This window comes from Tigriopus californicus, chromosome 3 (genome assembly GCF_007210705.1).
Source record: "Tigriopus californicus strain San Diego chromosome 3, Tcal_SD_v2.1, whole genome shotgun sequence".
In the NCBI taxonomy this organism is placed as follows: domain Eukaryota; kingdom Metazoa; phylum Arthropoda; class Copepoda; order Harpacticoida; family Harpacticidae; genus Tigriopus; species Tigriopus californicus.
In genome coordinates, this window is record NC_081442.1 from 12,057,793 (window position 1) to 12,081,425 (window position 23,633).

The 23,633-nt window shown below is 39.7% G+C and overlaps 2 protein-coding genes across 11 annotated transcripts in view; both read left to right on the top strand.

Moving 5' to 3' along the window:
- LOC131878595 (uncharacterized) overlaps positions 1-1,407 on the top strand; it is an 8,645-nt gene extending 7,238 nt beyond the window's left edge. For all 5 annotated transcript variants that reach the window (XM_059224638.1, XM_059224640.1, XM_059224637.1 and 2 more), the window contains exons 7-8: positions 535-685; positions 1,101-1,407. In XM_059224638.1, the coding sequence (XP_059080621.1) occupies positions 535-685; positions 1,101-1,289 (340 nt within the window). In that variant the 3' untranslated portion in view covers positions 1,290-1,407. The remainder of the gene's footprint in view (positions 1-534; positions 686-1,100) is intronic.
- The window catches only part of LOC131878591 (pyrokinin-1 receptor-like), a 65,112-nt gene extending 41,518 nt beyond the window's left edge, over positions 1-23,594 (top strand). For 4 of the 6 annotated variants that reach the window (XM_059224627.1, XM_059224628.1, XM_059224626.1 and 1 more), the window contains 7 exons: positions 2,409-2,499; positions 3,808-4,072; positions 14,832-15,105; positions 15,744-16,229; positions 16,941-17,234; positions 18,610-18,703; positions 22,879-23,594. In XM_059224627.1, the coding sequence (XP_059080610.1) occupies positions 2,409-2,499; positions 3,808-4,072; positions 14,832-15,105; positions 15,744-16,229; positions 16,941-17,234; positions 18,610-18,703; positions 22,879-23,593 (2,219 nt within the window). In that variant the 3' untranslated portion in view covers position 23,594. Of the gene's footprint in view, positions 1-2,408; positions 2,500-3,807; positions 4,073-14,831; positions 15,106-15,743; positions 16,230-16,940; positions 17,235-18,609; positions 18,704-22,612; positions 22,738-22,878 lie in introns of all 6 variants that reach the window. The other 2 variants (XM_059224631.1, XM_059224630.1) reach the window with 2 other exon arrangements.
- Positions 23,595-23,633: the final 39 nt, after the last annotated feature.

The window sequence follows — 23,633 nt, forward strand, 5'->3', positions numbered from 1 at the left end:
CCCCCCACCACCACCATCTGAAAGTACTACCCTAGTTGGAAAGGCTTCCTAAAAAGCCAGATATTATGGCCAAACACAATAACAATATCATTTGACGGTTTTTTTCGTCATTTAAAATACTTTCAACCCTGACATGTCCCTCTTCAGGGGAATCATCGCGGTAGTCTTTGATCTATTGGTTAGGCTTGGAGTCGTTGTGCAGTGATTGTGTTACTCACGTTGCACGATTCATTGTCGTATGTTTGGTTCCTCTTCAACAATAAGCACAATTACAAACATTGCAATGGCAAAACGCGTTTTGAATTCAGTTGCAAAATAAAGCATGCAAGCAATGCTAGCATTGAACTTGAATACACGTACATATTTCCCTTTTTCTGCAACATGCCCATTATTTGGCCTATCTATTACTAACGTGCTTTTGTTGTGCCCAATTTTCAGTGTGACCGTTTCTGAGCGGACAAGTCCAATACCAAGTGTGTGTTTTTTTATCCTCGTACTCGAGTTTTCCTTATCTGAGTTTTCTTTTCGATTTAGCCCATTCGAGCCAGACGAAGAGAAGACGAGGAACCATTCTCGGACCTACATTCAATGGAGCAGGAATCATTCTCTTCTAACTTGTCCTGTGGCTCTAAGTCCCCTTTGGCCAACTGGAAGAGGAAACTTGGAATTGGACATCTTGACACTCGGAAAGTTGCGATGGAAAAAGTTATGTGTCAAGATCGGAGATGTTTTTGCCTGGACTGGTTTAACCTTGTGACAATAGGTGTGATTAGAGCCCCAAGTGGGCAATTCATCAGCTTTGTTTCGAAATGACAGAAAAACTGGCCGTCATGGCTAACTTCGATCTTGACACCAGGCCGAGAAATTGGATTTTAACCACATGATTTTTAATTAGCCACAGCAATTACTGAGATTTTTCCGGGCAGGATATTTCTTTTATTCCCAAGCCCAAAACGTAATCATTAAAACCTCTTTGGCGGAATAGGGAGCAAATCCTCTCCCACAAATGAAATGAAGTGGCACAAGGTTCCAAGTGACATGATTCGTCGACCCAATTTCTCTGCCTTCATTTGATAACTGAATTCCCTCTCATGGATCCAGTGAACCTTCAGAGGTCGGATGAAGGCTACTATGCGTGCAATCGTCTGCAATCCAAGCAAGTCATACATCATCGCAATCTGTTTGGAGAACTCCCACGAGATCTGGTCGCGCCAGAAGGTCACACCAAGTGCCTTAATGATTCCCCGACAGGCTTGTACCTCTCCATTAAGGAGCCATGGCAAAACTAATGATATTCTTGTTCTGCGCATCCCTGGTTTGGGGATCAGATAATCACGCGTGTTGGGCTAAATAAACGCCTATTGTGTTTGGAGAACCAACAAGGAAAATAAACGTCAGTAAGCATCATGCATCGTGTTTCAACTTGGTGGTATTTTTCTCCAGTGGAACGAATGACAAACTTACTACCGTGTTGGTTGGAATGGGTCCGTGAAAAGTTACATCCTTGAAAATAATGACGTAATTCACGTGTAGTTGTTTTTCCTAGGCTTTAGCGATGTGTATTTTCTACAAATAGACACAAGAAGGTTCAACAACTTGTTTCAGGATCATGAAGATGTAACATATGCATAACAATCGAAATTTATCATAACTCAGGGTTCCTGAACAAACTTGAGCTTTCTCTTTGCTTCGTCAATAAACAGGAGATTTGTTACAAGCAGAGTTTGTTGATATTTCCAGCGTTATTTGCATCATTTTTCAACTTGGTAAATACCTTTTAGTTAAACAAAGTCTAAGGCAGCTTGATAATATGTTTCAAACTCAGACAAGGACTCAGAGAGATTCACATAACTTTTTTCCACCCACATCCGTTCGCACAGTTTCGTATACGGTGGATGGGTAACTAAAAACAGCCGCATCTCTTGAAAGCCACTTAAGAAAAAGTTTCTTTTCTAAACTCGATAAGCCAGATGACCTAGCTTAGTATACGCAGAATCCCTTTTCTCTCAATCGGTATTTCCAAGTTTCATCATTAAGCTAAATTTGGAAATGTCCCAACTTGGTGCCACGAAATCGGTTGTTACCCCCGCTAAAGAAATCGTTGAATGGCTCCAAACTTTCATCTCAACCTTGGAAGCCATAGATTTCTTCTACTACAAAATGTTTCCGGACGATAAACCTCATTCGTAGCCTTGTCTCTTTGGCTCTCGCTTGTCTCTGTACAAAAGCATAAAGCGGAAAAGGGTGAAAACTTTCGGCCTTCTTTTCATGGCTGCTCGCTACGAATCGGTACAAAATCTCAGAAATTTCGACTCAAACACACATGGGCTTGTTTTCTCGATGTACTGTGAGTGTGGGTTATTGAATGGCTCTTCAATATTGAGAAACATCCCTCCATCGTTTTCCAGGTTTGCCGAACGATCTAGCCATTTATTGGCAACAGTATCCGTGGATGTTGGGGGAGGCCATGTGTAAAGGACGATCCTTGGTATCGGAAATGTGAGTATATATATATATATATCAGCCTGCCACTGCTTTTGATGGAGATGTAAATCATTGGCCATCGGACTCATGTCCGCAGAATCCTGGAGAAACACTCGAACACTTTCCCTTCATCCCTTTTCCATCTAGATATCTCGTTGTCTAAAAGAGAAAGTTTAACAAAACGACTGCGCCCACTCAGACTCACTTGATGAATTATCCGTTCGATGCGAGGGGTATTGAAGCAAAAGTAGATTTTTAGCTTCATGGTCACCTACGCTTTTGCAAGTACTCGTAAGCAGAGCAGTTTTATCGTGTTTCTCTTGATGTGAGACCATCTCAGTGGCCTAAATGTGGGGGTCTTTTTGAAATATTATGAAATGTTAAGCTAATACATGGCATGTGTGCACCAAGATGATTGAATAAAGTGGAAAAAGCATAAACATGCAGGATCCCGTTGGAAAAGCCCCAATAACATAACTGTTATTACTATAAGTGTGTTACATCACCAATAGCATTTTTTGGAAAGAGAACGTGGAAACTCTGGGGTACTGGTACATGCTCTTGGATTGTTTCAAAATCAATCAAGGCCCCTTTAATTAATGAACAGAAATGAATAAAAAGGTTAATTTTTTGCACACTGTGACTTAAAAGACTTTATATTTTTTAAAATATGCTGATGATTCATATCAAAGTCAACTAACATAAACCTTGGATAATTCCTTGTAATTGGTGAGTGCCAGGGTAGGAGGGTTGAGTTTTGCCTAGCCAACCATAACATCATCCAATGATTTCCTTATTAAATTGCTTCTCTGGCTGTGGGCATGGTTATGGTCTAAAAGTTTGCTTGAGAAAGGTCAAGGAAGAACCCTTTTGGAGGCCTCTCTCATATCTAAGAAATTGCACTAAACACTACTGTTTGACTACAAATAACTTGGCTTTTAAGTAGAACAAGGGTTTGAACCCATGACTCCTGGGATAATTTTTTTACCTTATTCATGCACATCCTTAGACCTCCTGGCTACAATAGCTCCTACGTACATTCATGGAAACACAAATCATCTGTAGGACCTGAACAACTTTCTCAGTCTTTTAAAATGTTCTAATTAATGTTTTGTTGTAAAGAGTTGATCTGGCAACATTTACCGAAGAATGATACCATCTAGCTCTTGAATTTAAATCAAATGATCAGGAAAACAAATGAATTCATGTTCTATGAATTGGTTGTTGTCCTTTTCTTCTACCACAGACAGATTCATCACGAAACCTCTCTTGGGAAGCTCTTTCTTCTTGAACCCCGCTCGTATTCCTCCTTTGTTATTTCAGGACTTCTTATTCATCGGTTCTCATCATTGTTTCTTTCTCCATGGAACGATATCTGGCCATTTGTCATCCCCTGTACTCTCACACGATGTCCGGGTTCAAAAGAGCGGTCAGAATCATATGCTTGGTCTGGCTCATAAGCTTGGTTTCGGCCATTCCATATGCCATCTTCACGCGACTTAACTACATTGATCGGCCCCTGAATTCGGGAAACTATTTGGAGGAATCCGCTTTCTGCGCCCTTTTGGACGACAATATCTATCCAAAGGTAATCCAATGTCCCAATGTTATAATCCCTCTAAAAGCCAGACAGGATATAGAACTACGCAATAAATCGATGGATAGGATATGCGTCTATTTTTATCCAGATCTAGTGGGTAATCCCGATTTTAGATGTTCGTCTGAATTTACTGGGAAATTAGCTTTGAACATCAGTTCTTGCTTGCTGGTTCGGTACCGTGGGGAGCCTCATCAATCCCAACGACGGAAATTACTTTCTAGTGCTGTATGGACCTAATCAATCACCGTTGCTTCAGAGTCGCGACTTATGTATAAGACATCATATGGCTAAGATTGAGAACAAGAATCAACTCAAGGGTCCCTCCGGGGATCAATATTTGAATCGAATTGAGTACTTCTGACCTCTCCCTCCACATGCATACAATGTAATCCTGTTCAGATTTATTTGTAAGATTAGAATCGTTTCTCGATATGTCAATGCCATACCAGCCTCTGACTCTCTAACCAGACTGGATCCGGTTTTCTGAATTTCCGTTTCTTTACATTTTCAAAATGACATTTTGAATTCTCCTTCCAAGTCATAACTGGTGGGAGATTTATATTTTTAAGGTTGAATTAGGTTTTGAATAACTTTGGTCATTGCTGAGGCAAAAAATGTTGCATTGATTTTTGAAACACAAAACACAAAATGGAGAAATTGAAAAAAAATCCTCATATGTAGTAGAAGCATGAAAATATTGTCACACATTTATGTGCTATATAAACACCTGCAGAAGGAAAATTTGCAACTTACATTCTCACTCTCATATACAGGTTCCTTTGTTTTGACCATTTTCTCCTAACAGTGCATGCATTGGCCAGCATTGATAAGTAATTGAAGGCGCACTTTACCTTTTTCCATCAAGCATACCATGAGTTGTCTGTACACGATAGTAACTCTGCACCAATCGAATGTTTAAGCCCATCTTGAATATGCTTCGCACATCTGGGCTTCAACATTGAAGGATTGAGATAGCTCTCTTATTGGAGGAGACTAAAAAAGTTGGGATTGTACAATGTTCAGAGAAGGTACGAAAGGTATCTGATACTGTAACGCTTTCAAAAACATCCATGAGCTTTGTCCCAACCCAGGATTTAGGGTCACTTCTAGGGACCGTAGAAACATAATGTGCGTTTTGAGAGCACCTTCAAGCCCTCGAGAATCCAGGCTAGTTCGAACAATGAAGTCCACTTCTCTTCTTTCTGGGGCTCCTTCATTGTTTAACATGCTTCCCTCTAATATTGGCAGGGAATACGTACGTAGGCCTTATTGATCCAAATGCATCTTTCAAGTCAGACTTGGACAAATTTTTAGACAGCATTCCAGATCAACCCTACATTCAAGGACTGGCTCGGTCTGCCAACTCGAACTCGTTTGTAGAACAAATATCATATAAAGATTGAAAGTAATGATTAAAAAAATAGACGCATTATAACCTTTCACTTTAATAGTACTGGGGATTACATTCCTTGCAGCGGTTAGAAAAGCCCGTGAAAAAAACAAACCAAAAAAGAAAAAACTGATTCGTAAAATCCCTAATCAAGCCTTTAATTAAGGGCCAACCTGACTCGCCATCTCTGATTCGTTCGTGGATCAGATATTATACAAAGTGAAGGTTGAATTAGAATTAGAATTGTTACATCTTGAACTACTGAAGGTTACATACCCAACAACGGTAAGGTAACCCGACAAAGAGACTCGAAAAATGTCGGGCTCGTTTGACAGCAAATGAACGATTCTTCTTCGTTCAAGTCCACATATGTTGTCCACGATAAGGTGTTGACAATGTTCTACATCCGAAGTCTTGGGATCCTGTCAGCAAGTGACATGTTGAATAATACTTCAAGACAGCTTTATCAACTATCAGCTCTATCTTATGGATCATTTTGTGACACTACGAAGGCCTTACTTTGGGCTCGATTGGATACATGTCAGGTTAAATAACAAGATGAATACTCTCTATTGGTTTGCTATAAAATGAAATGGGCTAAGGGTATGGATCAGTATATCAGTAATGACAATACCGGGACATCCTTGAATACAAGAAAACGCGGTGATAGATCCCATGTGTTAGAATGAGCTCATCGCTCTTGGAAGAACCCAAGTTTCTTCAACATTGATGCTCATTTTCAGAGATGCTTGTTTTGGTCATCTGTAAAGGTCACAAAATGTGCCTAACTTTGTTGAGGATGGATACTTATGCATCATCAATGACAAAAGTTCATAAAAGTTTTGAACAAATTACTGTAAAGTCAATATTGATCTAAGGTACTGTGCATGGTTATCTGGATTTGTACCTTTCGTTGAAAATTGATGCATGAATAAAGGAAAGATCAAACGACTTGCTTCCTTATAATAAAACGTAGAACAAGTGAAATGTATGAAGACACATTTTTTGAATAAGCCAATGATTGACGTCATAAATGAAATGTCAAAGAACAAACGAAGTCATTGAAGGCCAAGGTGGTCCTCATTTAGATTATTGAGGGCGATTTCTGTATTCATGTACTATCATATCAACCAGTTATGAAAACCAAAGTACGAGTACTTCATAGAATAACTTTCGTTGGGTAGTGAAGCTATAATGTGCTAAAACAGTCCTTCATAATTTCATAACGAATTGAAAATGCAGCCACACAAAATGAAGAAGCACAAATGTATTTTTGGGTCTTGAAACCTGACAATTACTGATTGAATTTCTCATGCGCCTCGTCAACTCTTTGTTGACATTGGGAACGACTTATCGCGTTCTACAATAATGAGGTCAGGACTGGTTCGTGCTCTTTTGAGCGTGAGAAATGGCAAAGATAAAATTAACCTGTCCGTAAAATTATTCACGCACGAAATTCGTTGTTGTTGACAATAAAAAGGCCGAAAATATAGGGTTTCTGAGCAATGAATCTGATTGTCCAAAAAACAAAGTGAATATTTGTTAACCAACATGATATTTTGGCTCAAAATAATGAAAATAACCTTTTTCGCATTGGGTTAATTTTTTGGGGGATTACCATTTCTCTGTTGGAATCGATTGATTTTTCACTCTATAAGATAGATGTTTAGCCATTTGGATGCACTAGAATTTGGTTTTTTTTTTTCTTCATTTCTTAAGGTCCTGTATTTTACGTCACGTCTACCAACCAAGCAACCAACCCAACATAAAAGCTTCATATTGATATCCATGCTTTAAGAGAGTGTTTGTATACTGGCTTTGATAGTCAACCAGAGCAAGTTTCATGCTAAAAAATGGTCAATTTCGGCTAGATTGTAAGATACGCGTTTCAGTATGTTATGAAAAAACATTGTATTTTTGGACTAAAAAGAAAATGGTTTTGAAAGATGTTGGAAAAGAAAATTTCCACAAATTTCACACCCAGATTTTTTTATTTTGAAAGGGGTGTAACATTTTTTAAGAAATGATTGTCCATTGTACTAAAACAATTTTTAAAGAAGGATAACCAGTTGATTGGCGCGCCAACCCAATTAAACTAGATTGCGACATTTTAATTAATTTCCTCATTTTCCCTAATTTTACCAATCCATGTCCCATTCAGTGTTCCCATGAGTGGAATAATTCAGCCGTTTCACAATCATTTACATAAAGACAATTGATTGGTCCATTGAAATCACAGTACTTGCAATAAGCAAGACCAAATGGAAACTAAACCACTCGCGTACATCACATGTATGTATGTATGGAGGATTTGATGAGAGTAGGAAAACCCAGAGGTCTTCTTCGTCTTTCTACATATATCATGGCAGGGATTTGTGGCTGATCTTTGTTGGGATGGATGTTGTTCTAGAGATTCTGTTTATTTAGAACACGTCCGAATGGCATTTGTCCAACTGGAGATGATAACATATGTAACAGGGACGACTCAAGCTTGGATAGGTCTTCATTGGGTTGCGTGATTTTCGCTTTCCCTTCGCAAAGTTTTATAGGGAACAAAAGAAAAGGCGAGTCACGCAACTTGAGGTCGAATCCTGATGAAAACTTTGGCTCTTCAGATTTTAAAACGTTTTTGCCAAGTCTTGCCTCAGCCTCTTCTAACAGAAATGCACACAATGAAGCTTCTAGGTGCCTGAAACTTTTTTCTTCAAGGATCTTCTACAGATGACGTAAAATCAAGACCTGTTGGTCTTGGACAAATCAAATCAAATCCTTACATTTATAAGCCATTGTTTTCAACCCTCAGACAAACCAGCCCAATATAAAGATTCAAGAAGGTTACTTTTAGTTCAATCCCAATACATCCTACTTGGTTTGATATTTTCACATTCGTTAACTTAAAAGAATGAAATAGGTGTGGAATAGTTCTATCTGTATCCTTAGCTTAGGCTATGTACAGTCCAGTGTTCCCGTTGTCCTTAGTCCATTTGTAAACAGAACATTCCACGAATATCGACTAGAGCGCAATATTGAAGAGTGGAATCTCTTGAAAATGGAGAGCTTTCTCAGACAAACAACGATCTCGGAAATCAAAGCCATTCAGAGATGATTTGAGCATGTGTCTAGTAGCAATTGTTTTCTTATCATCTGCATTCTGTTGTTAAGTGGGACATTTCAAATCACTTCTGGAGATTAAGTGGGGAACAACAAGGGAATTCCCCAATGTTCAGAACTTTTGTGCGTATGATACATTGATTCTGTTTAATCAATTAGGAAATGAAACAAGGATGCGATGCTGTTGCATTTTGGATCCAAAACTTATCATTGAATCACATAAGAATACTCCTTAACTTTCAGAAAATTTCAGTTAAGACGTCAAGATCCTCTTAATCCAATTGTCTCATAATTTCGACTTTGGAACAAATGAAGTCCTTTTCTACCCTTTGAAAAATATTGTTCCCTTTCTGTGCAAAAAAAATAGCTTTTGCAATTTGGATTGCACACATAGGCTAGCTTGAATCTTTGAAATGGAGGTCTGAAAAAGGAAGTGAAGTGGAATCGTAGAAAAGAAAATCTTTCCTTAAATGGGCTTTTAATTGATCCCATGAAAGTCTTGGAAGAGCATGAGTTCAGTTGCACTTTGCAGCCTCTTCTATTTTTGTTACTCTAACCAATCAAATGCTAACATCCCAATGTCAGTTTCCAACATTACATTTCAGATGCTCATTAAAGTATCAAACTAACCCTTTAACATACAGATATGCTCTTCATCGCCACTCAAAAGCCTTTTTGGAGTTTTACCAATTCAAATTGTTCTTTGTCAAGTGCCATCCATTTCGAGATTAAACCAATTGGTCTTATTTATCGAAAAACTAAATTTCTCAGCTTCTGAGTTTTTCATCTTTACATTGAATTGTTCCTTTTTCTACAAAACATGATCTCCGTGGAACAAGCTTATCTTAGAATGATTGCAATAATTTTTCGATCCTTCAATCTTTCCGTAGCCTTAAAATCCAGCCTTTCCTTTATTGATCACAACCGAACGTCTTATCATTTAAAATTACGACCAGCTTTTCAACCTGAACATCCTTTTCAGAGCCAAAATGAAGCCTTCATCAGAATCAGCCTTTGGCAGTTGATTCTTATCCCAAAATGAATAAAGCCCCAGTCCTTTGGGGGTGTCTTTAAGTCTTGCATCCTTGCTTTGTCGTTGACTAATTTCCTCATAAGGCCGAAACAACTCGTGTCACGAAGACAAACTGCATTGTTAAGTGAGTAGCTGGCGTCGTTTTTAGTGAGTAGAGAACTCAAGATGCCATCGCAAGATCTCGTCTTGTGCTTGGAAGATGTGATTATTGCTCCTCCGAACACGTGTAAACAAAGACTTCCCAGCCTTTACATCGACGCTCAAGGCTTGATGCGTAAAACTGAGAACGTCCTCTCTCGCCAAGAATAAGAGAGCTTTGAAGAAAAATGAGCCCCACAGAAAGTAGTCTTGTTTGTGTGGGGTTTCTACTTCTTGCCCACGGTTCCAACATAATAGACATATGGCCCAAAAATGAACTGAGTGTATCTTAGCTTTTGAAGACAAGGGAGTGGTATGAGGACTTTGAAAACTTGGGTTGACGTTTTGAGTTTCTGGGGGGAGAGCAATGGAAAAACAGGACACATTTTGATGGTTGAATAAGGAAGAAGAGAGTGTCTCTATGCTTTTTCTAATATCAAGTTGAACGGCTGAAAAAAATTGTTTCCCTTGTTGAATTCTAAGAATTATTTATCTTTCAATAAATATGTGATGGATTTTTAACCCTTCTTCTATTTGTCATTGGACGTGAGATTTTTCTTTTAGAAACATTAAAAAAAATCAAACAAGCAATGAAGACTTAATGCGTCAAAAAGTGTGTAGTATCTTGTTAGGAGCAATCTTTTTTCACCAATTCGATGTACCATTCAAGTAAAAATGTTTTCTCATGGATGCGTACACTTTGGTCGAGAAATAACATTCCATACTTAACCAAGTGGTGCCTTCCTCAAACAGAGGTGCCTGCGATTACGCTTAGGCACATCAAACTTCAGTTCAATCAAACTAAAGTTATACCTTCTCAAACTCACAACATAACTTTACATAAGCAGAATGAATGAGCCAATCAATCGCTGGGTAATCAATTATCACTAGAGGCTAACTATGGTTCAGTAATACTTTTGAGAAAGCAAATCTTCTGATTCCGTCCTTCAATTGAGCTAACAATTAAAAAACACAGAAGCGACCTAGCGTCAGTGTCATTTAAATTAATGAAATAATATAAAAAGAGTATTAAATAGCAATGTTATTTCTTGACTCTGCCATTCTAGTCCTATTCTAGTGGTATATAATTTCTCACTCTGAAAGTAATGTTTAGAGCGACAATTTCTGAACCGTGCGATGTGAGATTGCCAATTAGCGACCGAAGACAATAGACCAATCGCTCTTTGGTAAGAAAGTGGCTGAGTTCATTGGGGATGCTGCCATGTTCCCATTCAGTGTATTCCCTCGATTCTCACGATCTCAGTCTGGGGCAACAATTGTCTAAGCCCAAATGCAAAGATATCCACACACAAAAAGGCATTCTTAGTCGGATGTGTCCAAAGTCAAAGAAGATAGAATAACAAAACGGCTTCTCACTATTGCGACTTCTAAATCCATGCATCGTTGTTGCGAGGCTAGTTTTACTGGCCCAAACTGATAGGAGTGGAGGGACATGGTGGTTGTGGCCTTGAAGGCCAAAAAGACGTCGTAAGACAGGCATAACAACGCTCTTCTCGGCGAAGACAAATATTGTCCTGCATGCGAATAGGAAAGAAAACGAGCCTTAAAATAAAGGCCGGAATTGGTTCTAGTATTTGCCTACAAGAATATGACAAATCACCACTTGTTATGAATAAAACGAGAGCAAGTCAACAAACACTTCAAGCTCAGCAAGGTTATGTTGTTTTGCCCAGCCAAAAGGGGTTTATTCGCAATTCAAGAAAGCAACATTGAAACTCGTTCTACCCATCTTACCCAAAGCTGTATGTGTAGCTTTTTATTGTCTTTAACGGTTAAACAAGCAAAATGGTGATACAACTGTAGTCCATAGAATACCGAATACTCGTACATCAATTCGGTTACACACATGGGAATGTGCTCGTCTTGCTAATTTAGATACGTATCATTTTAAGCGAGATTGAAAAACATGAAAACGGTAATGCTTTATTCAGAGATTGAAATATGTATACAAGGAACCGAGATCCATAGGATTATTACCCCAAAAAACGAATAGTTTGTTTTCATAGGGGTCTTTCTCGACCGTCAACCACTCATGGTTCCTATACGCAAAAAATCCTCAAAATGTCTGACTAACTCAGTAGTCCGACAAGAACCGCACAATCGGTCCAGTTCGAGCTAATGATCATTTCATCATAGAGGATGCAAGGTCAAGAGAGCGCGCTGCGAGCAAGCCAAGCACACCAGTTGTTAGAGCGTATGGGTGGCAGCTGAACGGCTGTTAGGGTATGGTTTCTGATTGTAGAGGCGCTGCCTTCAATCGGCTGGAGGTGCACTGTTCCAGTTACTAATTCAGCAACAGTAGAAAAATCTTTATCCTTCTTTGTTTCATGTTCCATGATTTCAGAGAGATATCCGGTGCTTCTATTTAATATAGTTCCGAGCTAAGTTGAGGTGAAGATGCCCCCTTTCATTTCTATAAAGCTTGGGTATAGACCGTTTGGGGGACTTGATCATAATAGTAATCAAATATGACTTTCAAATCGTTCACTTTTTACCAACTCTTTGACTTTTAATATCGTCCAATTTTTTCAATGACATTAAGAGAGTTTGATTTTGCCTGCACCTTCATGACCCAATCAACTGGAATCAACTGGTCTGGAGTTGCAAATGGAATAATGATAATAATAATAATAAACGTTAAGACCTAAAGATTGAACTATCTCTACATTGGATTGGATAATGTTACTAACTGATGTCAAATTAAATCACATAAATGTATTGCGTGTGGATTTAATGATTACAAGTTTGTTTTTCTTTAGCCGTTCTTGTATTCTTTTTCTCGAAGACTTGGCTAGTTTTGTTTTTCTTTTAATCATTATTCTTTTACAAGTGACTTAAGAGCTCGGATTGGGCCAGATGGCTTTGGGATTTGCCACTTGTTTTCCTACTCATTAGTCGTTGAAGGATGCAAGTGTCTGCTGTTTAATTAGTACCCAGATGTTTAGTCATCAAAGAGCCATTGGACGTTCACGGACTGATAAACAAGGTCAATTATTGAAGGCTCTTCTTTCTTGCGATGCCAGGCTCTTTTTATTTAGCCGTAATCCGAGGATGCAGATGGAAAACTAGTGTAATGTCTGAAGCACAAGAAGCCAATTAATTAGGTCCAATCCTAGCTGATAAGAAGACATCTAGGGCAAGAACGTACAATACTGTGACAAAACAAATATCATTGTAAAAAGTCATACACTTTTACAAAGAAGTTTGAAAGAGTTATTGGATAAAAAAAAAAATGCATATAATCATGTTATTGGTTGTTCTTCAAGACTTAAAAGACCACCTCAATTACTTTTTATTAGCAACCATCAAAACTTGATTTGGTTTTCTTTAAAACTTCATTTGAAAAAAAATAATTGTATGACTCTGTTTTAGCGTCTTCAATCAAAGTTTTCTTCAACTCTCATTTGTTTCATCACTTCAACTTTTAGTTTTATAGATTATTTTGATCAAATTAGACCAATTGCCCTTAGGTCATAGTGTGATTGTGCAATCGCTATTGTTCACCAATTGCTTTTTTCAATACCGTATATAGAAAATAGACACTTGACATTTTTTGCGACTTTAACACATTTGTTTTCACTCTCTAGATTTAAATGCATGTTACAAAAAATAAGTAGTCTGTTTGCAATAAACTACTAAAGAAAGAAACAAATGCTTATTGATGGTTCAACTTTGAACCACCCTGGCTTTTGTGTTTCAAACATTAATTATATTCCCCCTGATCCTCATTGCCAATTGTACTCTGCCCTCGTCACAATAGCTCGAGCTCATCCCTACCTGACTTAATAGCCTTTCTGGGCCTTAGAGACCTTTTATGAAGCACTGTCAGGTATGCTTCTGGTAGTTTGGCCATAAAGTCCGGAACCTCGCTTATTCAAATCGTTCCTCGAAGCTATTTATAGGACACACATCATAGTCCATAGCCACATTCATAAACTTGGGTTCAGCTCGAGACTGTTGATGAGACATGTAAGGGCTATTTTTGAAAGTGATCCTCATGCTATGGACCACTAAGTGGAAGTGCTAATTAGAGCCCGGATTAATGTCTTCATTCTATGACGTAAACAAAGGCCGAGAGAAGCAGCTTTAATTCTCTGGAGCTTTCTTTCCTCAACTGAAGCCCAAACACGTACAGGGTGGAATTTATAAGGTGTTACAGAATTTGCTTTGGCAAAAGTGACTATACCGGTATGGCTGATTCATTTACTTTCAAAATTGGTGCCCCAATTGCCGACGGCATTCGCTTTGCATTGTCATGATTGCCACACTTGTTGAACAGCAACTTTCGAAGGACGGAAGCCAAGGTTAGCAAGTCATTTCTGGGGACAGTACACAGAGCGCCAACGGTGAGGCTGACAGTGGATGTTTTCTGTAAATATTTTTGATCAAGAGCGACCAATTTGACTATTCTCTTATATACTAAAAACATTGTTTTTCGAAGAGCCTAAATCCAGAATCTGGTGTATCTAGAGCAATTTTCAAAGCGGCAAAACATGCTTTTGTTTGTAACACTTTATCCCGTCCATCCTGTAGACCAAGTTTTCAGTTCATTGATCACCTTTTGGTCTCACGAAGACAACTTGTGAAGACATCACGACAAAGTCGTCCTTTGATCAAGAATCAAAATGAGACCCTTCAAACTTCAAATTTTGTACTGTGTGCTTGACGAAAGAACGTATCTTCACTAGAAAGTTCGCAAGTTGCCTTGGGGAAATCATCTGTACCCTCCTTTTATTAACGAGTATTTTAGCTGTGATTGAATTCTCAACCAGGAGACTTGGTTGGTTGATTTGATGACCAATCTACACTTGACTTTATTTTGCTTCTGTAAGTGCATCATTTCACTCTGCCTGACTTGCAAATGCATTCCTGCATTGCACTTACGAATGGATTCTATGCCTCCAACTGACATAGTTCCAGTATGAAGCAATAAGATAGAATAATTTGATCATGGACTATTTTTACATCTTGCTCTTGCTGAGGTTTCAAAATTTCATCTCTCAGAATTCATGAATCGGTCCACTTGAAAATAAATCATATCCGTTTGGTTTCAGAACTATCCGGTGCATCAGTTGTCCTCCTTCCTCTTCTTTATCTTTCCCATGGGAATCCTCGTTATTCTCTACATTCGAATGGGTTTTCGAATTCGACAGACCAGTGAGATCCAACGCAATCTTCCGCGGTCCAACACACAAAACCATCATAATAACCATCACGGAGGAGGGGGAGGAAACAACGGGACACACCCACCCGGATCATCCGGAAGCTTTACGGACAGGATGGATAGGCATACAGCCGGATCTAGAAGAACTGTGCTACGAATGCTTTGTAAGTATCGTTTTACAGTAACTTTTTTGCCTAAAAGAGTCTTTGGGTATAATTTGCACTTGATGATTAATAATTCAGTGGGAGTTTGGGGATTTTAAATAGACGATTCGACGTAACATGAAGTACAAGCTTCGTGCATTTCATTTCTGACCCGTTTCAGCACCTATTATTTGACTTCTGAAGAATGTCAGCCATTAAATTTACATAACGTCAAAACGGTAGAATTGTTCCTGGTTCCCTTCCAAGAACATTTGATCCCAAATGACCTCTCTCTGCCTCCAGTTTTGGCGCTTGGGATGGAAGGGAGAATTCTTCCCGAGCTTCTTCATTCCAAGTTTTGATGAGACACTTTGTCAGCAAAATATTAACACTGAGGTTTCAACTCCGCGGATGTAAATATTATGTACTCCTTCTACTTCTGTCTGTCCTTGGATCCCAATTTGTGGCATTTGTGCTCTGATAACAGGTTCAACATCTAGGATTGCGAGCTCGTTTGCCACGGTGTTTTAGTTCCATTTTCCAAGTGGTTTGTCCACATGATTGAGCCTGTTCACGCTGTTTCCAATCACGGTCCTGGCCCTCGTGGTTAAGAAAACCTTTTTGAGTTCATTTTCTTTTTTCTGGCACCCTTTTTTCAGTCCTTGGGTGTGGTTGTTGTCAGACTAGGCGTGGGGCACGGGTTCCACTCTGTAGTGGTGAGTCCACCTCAGGTGAAGGAGCGACCTTCGCTTGCGTATGTGGGCCTAACAAACCATTACTGCCTCCAATTCAGCCTCCCATCAAGTCATTAGATGAGCCATTAGTCTCATTGGAAGAAGATACGGAGGCCGATGCAGGAGATTCCAGTGGCGGAGAGGTCTTAATTTTGGACATTCCTAAAGAGGACGTGGGACTCCAACAAGCTTTATTAGACGCGGGTGTGAGGCCCGCGGCAGTTTCAAACCCCAAATCCGATGACATCGTCCATGGAAACCGTCAAAACTCTTTGGGCTCGAACTCTTCTTTTTGTCCTGTTTGTTCTGATACACATGCGAGTCGGACCCAAGACCTCAGTAGAGGGGATGACACAGATTCTTTTACCCCTCGGATCCGTTCAGACAAGCGAAGTGTGACTATTTTGCTTGGTAGGTAACAAACACTATGGCACCAGCATAGCACTTAATTCTTTTTCGGAGATGACGCTGCACATATAAAGCTTTGCAAGTGTGACTCCTCTCGTAATTGCACTGTTGTTTTTTTGGATTGATTTGCCTTTAATTTGAATTTCCTTTAGTTGATTGCCAAACCAAGCCGTTCGATTGAATCGCCACGATGTCCTCCGAACCGTGTTTGAACTCTGTTGTTCCTCCTGATCCTTAGTTCGGTTTCACAGAATCTTTGCTCTTCACTTTAATTCTACCCTTGGGGCCATCCTAGAGATCAAGCTTATCATAGCACACTTGCCATAAATTACTGTCCATTTCATGTTACCACCATGTACATCTCGAATGCTTATTATTAATCTCATGTATGCATTCCATCCCGTCTCAAGTTCAGCGGTTCCGGGACCCATGGAACATATTTTGAATGCTTGCTCTCGCATGTTCTTCTCTTTACCGATGCTTTTTTCAACCACAAGCTTCCACCACTCTTCGCTTCCATTCTCCATCCTTTACTAATCCATGCCATCATGGGCACTTACCTGTGTCAAAATCCCTTAACTGCATTCAGACACCGCGTGGGTTGCTTCCTCTCCTTCTCGGTCTATAATTGTCCCAAGAGGTTTCGATCCCAAACTGAGCCAGACTTTTTATGATGTGGTCCTAAAAGTCCATTATCTTGCCTTTCTGTTGCAGCTGCCGTGGTGTTTGCATTCTTCCTCTGCTGGGCTCCGTTCCATGCTCAACGTTTGTCGTACGTGTACTTCAAGGAGTCTATGATCTTCCGGACCATCAACGAGTACCTCTACTACGTCTCAGGGTTCCTCTACTACCTTTCCGCCACCGTCAATCCCATTTTGTATAACCTCATGTCCCTGAAGTATCGCCATGCATTTAGACAGACCCTTTGTGGCAAAGGGACCAGTTCCCGTCGGCGACGACCGGGCACAATCAACCGAAGCTACACATTCCGGAGCACCACCAGAACTGGTAAGGGCAAAGGCCAAGGGACTTGCTTGGCCAAGTTGTGTCCAGCTTTTCACTCAGATCCGAAACTGGCCCAGGAGGAGCTGGAATGTGGCAGCGCCCAATTGTGAGCCTTGATCAGTGTTGACAAAATTTAAAGTCTAAAGGGTCACCCTCGAACCCACACTTGGCAATTTATTTTATGAGTTCTGTGCGGCTCCTAGAAGTGTGGGCTGCAAGAAGGAAAACCCTGCCAAAAATTGAGTCCGGTTCTAACATCAAAGAACATGGAAAGATCAAACAAACTTTCAAGTTAGGGCTGAATGAAGTGATGAGAAATTAGGCATTCACAAAATTGTCTTTATCCGCAAAAGTACACTTTTTCTTGTACCAAAATCTGGTTCAGCTTTGACCAATCCAAATGCAATGCAACTTGCTTCCATCTAACTCCCCAACATCGTAGATCACCACCTTGTGACATCCCTTCAACCACTAATTGTAGGCATAACTTCAAAATCCATTGTTCAGAATGCTCTCTTTTAGCTACCATCCCTTTGAGTTTTGTTCCTCAAATGTGATCAAGTGACCCTCAATGTGATCATGAACATAATATGAAATAACTCTACCTTCATTGTGAACCCATCACCTTACACAATTGCAAATAACATTCCCTACTCCTTCTTCAATAAGTAATTGTGATGAATGATCTCTCGATATCAACCCCTCGATTCTCTCATCCTGAACTGTACTCAACGTTAATAGATTGATGATCAAGTTGAAATAAAATATTTTACCCAAGTTGCCCGTGAGTTATTCTTCGAAATGGATTTTGAGGTTTGCCATCTTGCTCAATTTGAATTAAGCCCAACAATGAAATCAGAGTATGGAAATACTGCCTACTAAATAATTTCAACAAAATTGATTGTAAGGGGTTCTTCTATTTTTCATCTCAAAGTTGGTTTCAAAATGCTCTATGGACAATGACATGATTTATTGATGTCACAAAAGATAGGTCGGATTGGGCTAGAGTGTCAAAAGACCCTATGCTTTGGGAATTCATTGCATAATTTGAATTGAGATCGAGATGAAAATGGGGCTAGCAAGGCTGTCAAACGGAAGCGGGGATAGTTCTGATGATAGAATGGCCAAGTGGGAGGTCGTGGGTGTATTCCGCAGAGTTATCCCTGACTTCAATGTGGTTTGGCAAGGTCAGGTCTTCCTTGAGAACGAACCATAAACTCAGCATGTGTGACCTTGTTCCTACCTTGGTAGATTCAGGCCAAGGAAAGGGACTGGGTCATAAAGCAACGTAGAATGAGAACACCATTCGACGGAGCGACAATACGAATATCCTTATGTGGAAGAAAGTTGTGACATTTCTCTCTCTCACTTTAACTAGTGGTGGAAAATAACGGTTCAGATTGGGATCCACGCATGCGAAATGAACCGAGGGGGTCATTCCGAAAACGTTCACAAGATGGCGCGGCACAAAGGTAAGTTTTCATTAGAGCACATTTGTCAATTCTTAAAGGGCCCTGTCTTTAGGCAATCAAACAGTGTAGTGAGATCCCCTCTGATATGTTTTTTTTGAGTCATCCCTACCTGCAAATAACCCTAAAGTATTCTAAGCTCTTCCCTAAAAAAGGGAAAGCCAGGCAAACAATGTATGAAATAGTACTTTTCATTGAGCGGAAGCAGCGCCCTCAGTTTTGTCTAGGTGCGGACAAACAAACGTAGGAAACGAAAATATACGCTCTGAGATGCCAGTCTTCATCAAGTGATTATGAAATGAACAATGTATTGCCCTAGGGCTGTGACGCAATGAATAAGCCATCACCTCTTTTGGGAGACGTTTTAAATCATCTATGAGTAAAATGTCGAACAATTATGGCATGTCAATAATCATTTTACATGAGATTGTACACTCTTTGGTTGAAACCGTATCAAAACGTTTGCAATCGCCATTTCAAACAAGTAACACAATGAACAGCACAGTTTCACATGTTTTTGGTGACTAACTTTGTAACCGTCATTTTTCTAAAGTTCCCATTACTTTTTAGCACAATTCAAAGGAAATGATGATAAAAAGTCGGTATGTTGCAAGTTTGCAATATATAGCTCTATGTTTATCCCTTTTTGGATGTCAAAATTGTTGGAACTATGCCCTTAAAGGATTTGATAGGTCGCTCAGAAGGGTTGGTTGTGAATTTATGGTGTTCGAATAGAGTTGCAACATGTTCAGCGAAAACTACCTAGATAAAGTCAGGCATCTTAGAGCATATTCTTGTATTTCTCCGTTCGTTTGTCCGCAACGAGAGGAGGGAGAAGAGAATGAAAAAGGCTATTGATAAAGCATGCGTATTTGCTCTTCTGCGTTTAATATGCAAGGATGGTTAGAAATCATCTCAACTCATTACTTTCAACGAGCTTTTTTTCATCGGAACGCAATTAATTTTCTTGGGAAAATAGCTCCCGTGACCTATCCAATAAAGATTAGAAGGCACTTCGTAACAAAAAATGCCTAATTTTGGAACTGTTTTAGTTCAGAGAGGCTGGCACGTCTGGATTCAGTTGCCTTGGGAAGTATACCACACTTTGGAGTTTAGGCTTTAAGTGAACTGACAATAGAATAATCCTCTGAAAAGGTAAACAATCTCCCGTTTTGTTTTTCTTCGTGAGAGCATATTCTCTATTTGAAATAACCACATTCATATCTAAATCCATTGAAAAAGATTCCAAAGAAACAAGGGTTTTCAAAAACCCTTAACATTAACAACATGTATCTGAAGTATCTGCAAACCATACAAGAAAGAATTAACGGACTAATTTCAAAATAACCACTAACAAGACAACATTTTGGTCATTACCTAAAAGAATTGCCCGTGAGTGAAATTTCAAAGCAAGCATTAGCACATGCACGTGAGCCAGAAATTGGTTCCGATTATATTCTATCTATATTTGAATACAATCATGTTCCCCGGACAAATGATAGTTATCATTACTGAATAAAGCCGCCTAAGGTTAATCCACATTATATGTTATCTTTCAAGTTTTAGGGCATTTTTGACTTTAGATTTGCCATGTGCAAACCCCTCCACAATATATGACATATTTCACTGAAATGTTAAAACCTCGTCTTGGTTTTTTTTTACGTCGACACGGAGCTTTTTTTTAATTATTTGTTAGGTCAGCGGGGAAAAGAAGAACACATTTTCAATGTTCTCAAAGCACAAGAGTTTTATCATTGACAGACTCTTTGAGGGCATCAACCCCAAAGCCAACCCGATTTAGGATGACCTGGGGGCTCAGTCACTACGTCAATTTGTTGCCTCCAATTAGAAAGACACAAGTGAAACTTGAAGTGGTTAAAATCAATCTACAAGGTCCTCATTCTTGTAGCGCTGCAAAGAGAAAACTACCAAATGTATTAGCTCCAAGAAATCCCCAACGATAGCAAAAATTAGTTCAGCCATGGCTTCCAATGGAAAAAGCGCCCTCGAAACCACATCCTCTTTGGCAGTCTTTATCAGACTTTAAAATAGCATTTACTTCACAGGTTAAAGCAAGAGTTTCCGTCTAACAAGATTGGACGGAATTCAAATCATCAGGTAACTTGTTGAGTTACTTGCAATGCGTTACTTTTTGAGTAAACCTAGGGGCAACGAATTACTTTCCTGAAAAAGCAACGGCATCGGTGGCGGAACGGCTTTTTTAGTCCTCCCGTTACCGTTGCTTTCTTCTTTTTTAAATGAGAAAAAAAACGTAAAATGGTGTCCTCTCCGATTTTTTTAAAAGTTCCGTCCCTAATGCAGTGACTCATTTGCTACTGATGGGATCAAATAAATAATCACAAGATGGCTGAGACCAGGCATATCAATATACACACTTCTATGACGTATGGCATTATTCCTTGCATGACGGACGTCCGAAGGTTAGCCTGAAAATGTAACCCTGTTTTTTTCCCTCGTCAAACCAGTGGAATATTAGCCTTAAGTAAATTTTTTTCAAATCATTAAAAGTAAGATAAAAAAATACTTGTCAAAATGTTCAGTAAAAATCAAAACAGATGAAAACCAAGCAACCTTTAATTTTCCAACCCTTGTACCCACGTTCATTCATTTGTTTTACTTTATTTTTACTAAACGTTAAAAAAAATCGTATATAACCGGTATTTTTGCAGTTTTAGGCCACCTTTTTCTGAAAAAGTAACGGAATCGTTAGCGGTAACGGGTTTCTATTCTTCGGTAACGGTTCAAGCCCTGCAAACACTATTTCACTCTATACGTCAAGCGGGACCCACAATGGTCAAATGACACCATGGCCCCTTCTTGAGATACATCTGCTAGCCCCCCCTCCAACAAGTTTGAACCCACTGAGCTACTCCATCTAAGCCCAAGAGGAGAGAAATGGCTTGCAACCTTTCCACAGGAATACCAGCTCCTTAGGATTTGCCATTGCCTCTGATTGGGCCAATTTGTCTAAAAACGGCATAGTTTGTACATTCAAAGCTCTTTGGAAACATGAAAGACAAGAGGCTCAAGCAAATGGGACCATTGTTGAAAGCAATTAGTGTTTAAGCTATGGATACCAACTTGTGAAAGGTACTTTCCTTCAAAGACGAGATGAAATGGATCTCACATAGTGACGGGTATTGTTTATTCAAGCTTTTTCTGGAGCTTCTCTGTTGTTTGTTGGAGTGGAGGAGGATTGGTATAATACTACATCAAGAACAACCATTGTTTTGTTTTTGTTTTGTTACGAAGTCAGAAGACAGCTCTCTTGTTCGGCCTGCCAACTGATTTTGGTTATCCCAATTGAGGGATATTACCACTTCGTCGTCACAGCCAACATTAATTATTACCTCACCCTCGGGAATGACCGCAGGTTCGCCCATTTAAGCTGTTAAAGCAGCAACTCATGCTGTAATTTAAATACCGCAAAGAAGCTTGGACTTGGCTTCCCTGGGATCGAACCAGGATTCGCAAATTGGAAAGCGGATGCTCTACCAATACGGTATCCAAGCAAGCCTGAAGAACAACCATATATCCTGGAAAATATTTGAATTGGGGGAGTACACATTGAAAATGAGGGTTTACATAAATCAAATCCGAATCATACTTGTTGGATAGCAAAAGTTCAAGACCGAAATCAAGTGTTAAAATGAGATATGGCAAAGTACTTTAATGGTAATTTTAACAGGAACGACAATACCATGTGGATGCATTTTTTAGCGTCAGGGTATACATTCTACATAGACTTAAATCATACCTTAGCGCATCGCGTAATTGAATGCAATGACAAACTCAGTTCAATTATGCAACATAAATTCGAGTAACAAAAAGTTTTGCATCAAGTGAGTCCCAGAGAGAGTATGAATATTGAACCATTTCTTTTACTCACAGGGTATCCCAAGCTGTATGTGAAATCGATGTTAAGCGAGTAGAGGACGTGGAGGATGTATTGGCAATGGAATTTCCTATTGTGTTTGGATCCACGTAATTGGGGAATCGCAGATAATCTTTCTGGGGTACGATAAACAGACAAAAAGCTTGCCAAAGCTAAGATTTCCACCATTAAGAAAACAAAACACTTTCAGTACAAATGCATCAAATGAATTAAACGTTCTAATGACACTGGCTATGAAGAACTATTTTCTTTCTTCTTCCAGATTCAGTTTTCACAAGAGCAATTGCTCCGAGGGAAATCATTTAAATTCAAGTACCTCAGACAAAAGCTCCGTGGCCCCAGGAGGAGGACTTGGGAGGCGTGCCCGGTCTTACCCTGATCGATCCGAGTTCCAACATGCCATGCACCTCGCAAATGCTACCTTCTCCGATATCATCGAGGAAGACAGTCAAGTCTCTAATTCCGGGGGAGGTGGACTCCGGCTCTCCCAACCCTCTTTGGTGTCGCCCTGCTGCAGCCTCCCGTTAGAGAAGACAGCAGACATTAAATTCACAATAGGACAACCCGGCGCACCTCCACTTATTAACTTTGTGGCTCAAGGCCGGTGCTCACTCTCCCGGTCAAGGTCAACTTCCCCCAAACCCGTGACCGTGGATTCTTGTTGCCAAACTACCGGAGAATCGGATGGATTCTTAATGAAATGTCGTTGCTTCCCAGTGCCAAATGACTCCGGTGACAAACAACGGTGTGGTGGAAAGTGTAATGAATGGGTAACGCCTGGGGAGTCAGTGTTGCTAGATGAGGTTGGGGCTGTTGGTCAGTTACCTTTGCCACTTGAACAAGCGAATGCATTTGAAGGCGTCGTTAAGGATGACGACGATCAAGATTCCGGGAATGGATCCGTGTCAGAGTTGCACGCACTCTTTGACCGAGAATCCCAAGCCAGGCTTAATGGCGTCCAACATACAAAGGCCTGAGGGTGTATCTAAACCTGAGATGCTCTTAATTGCATTGACG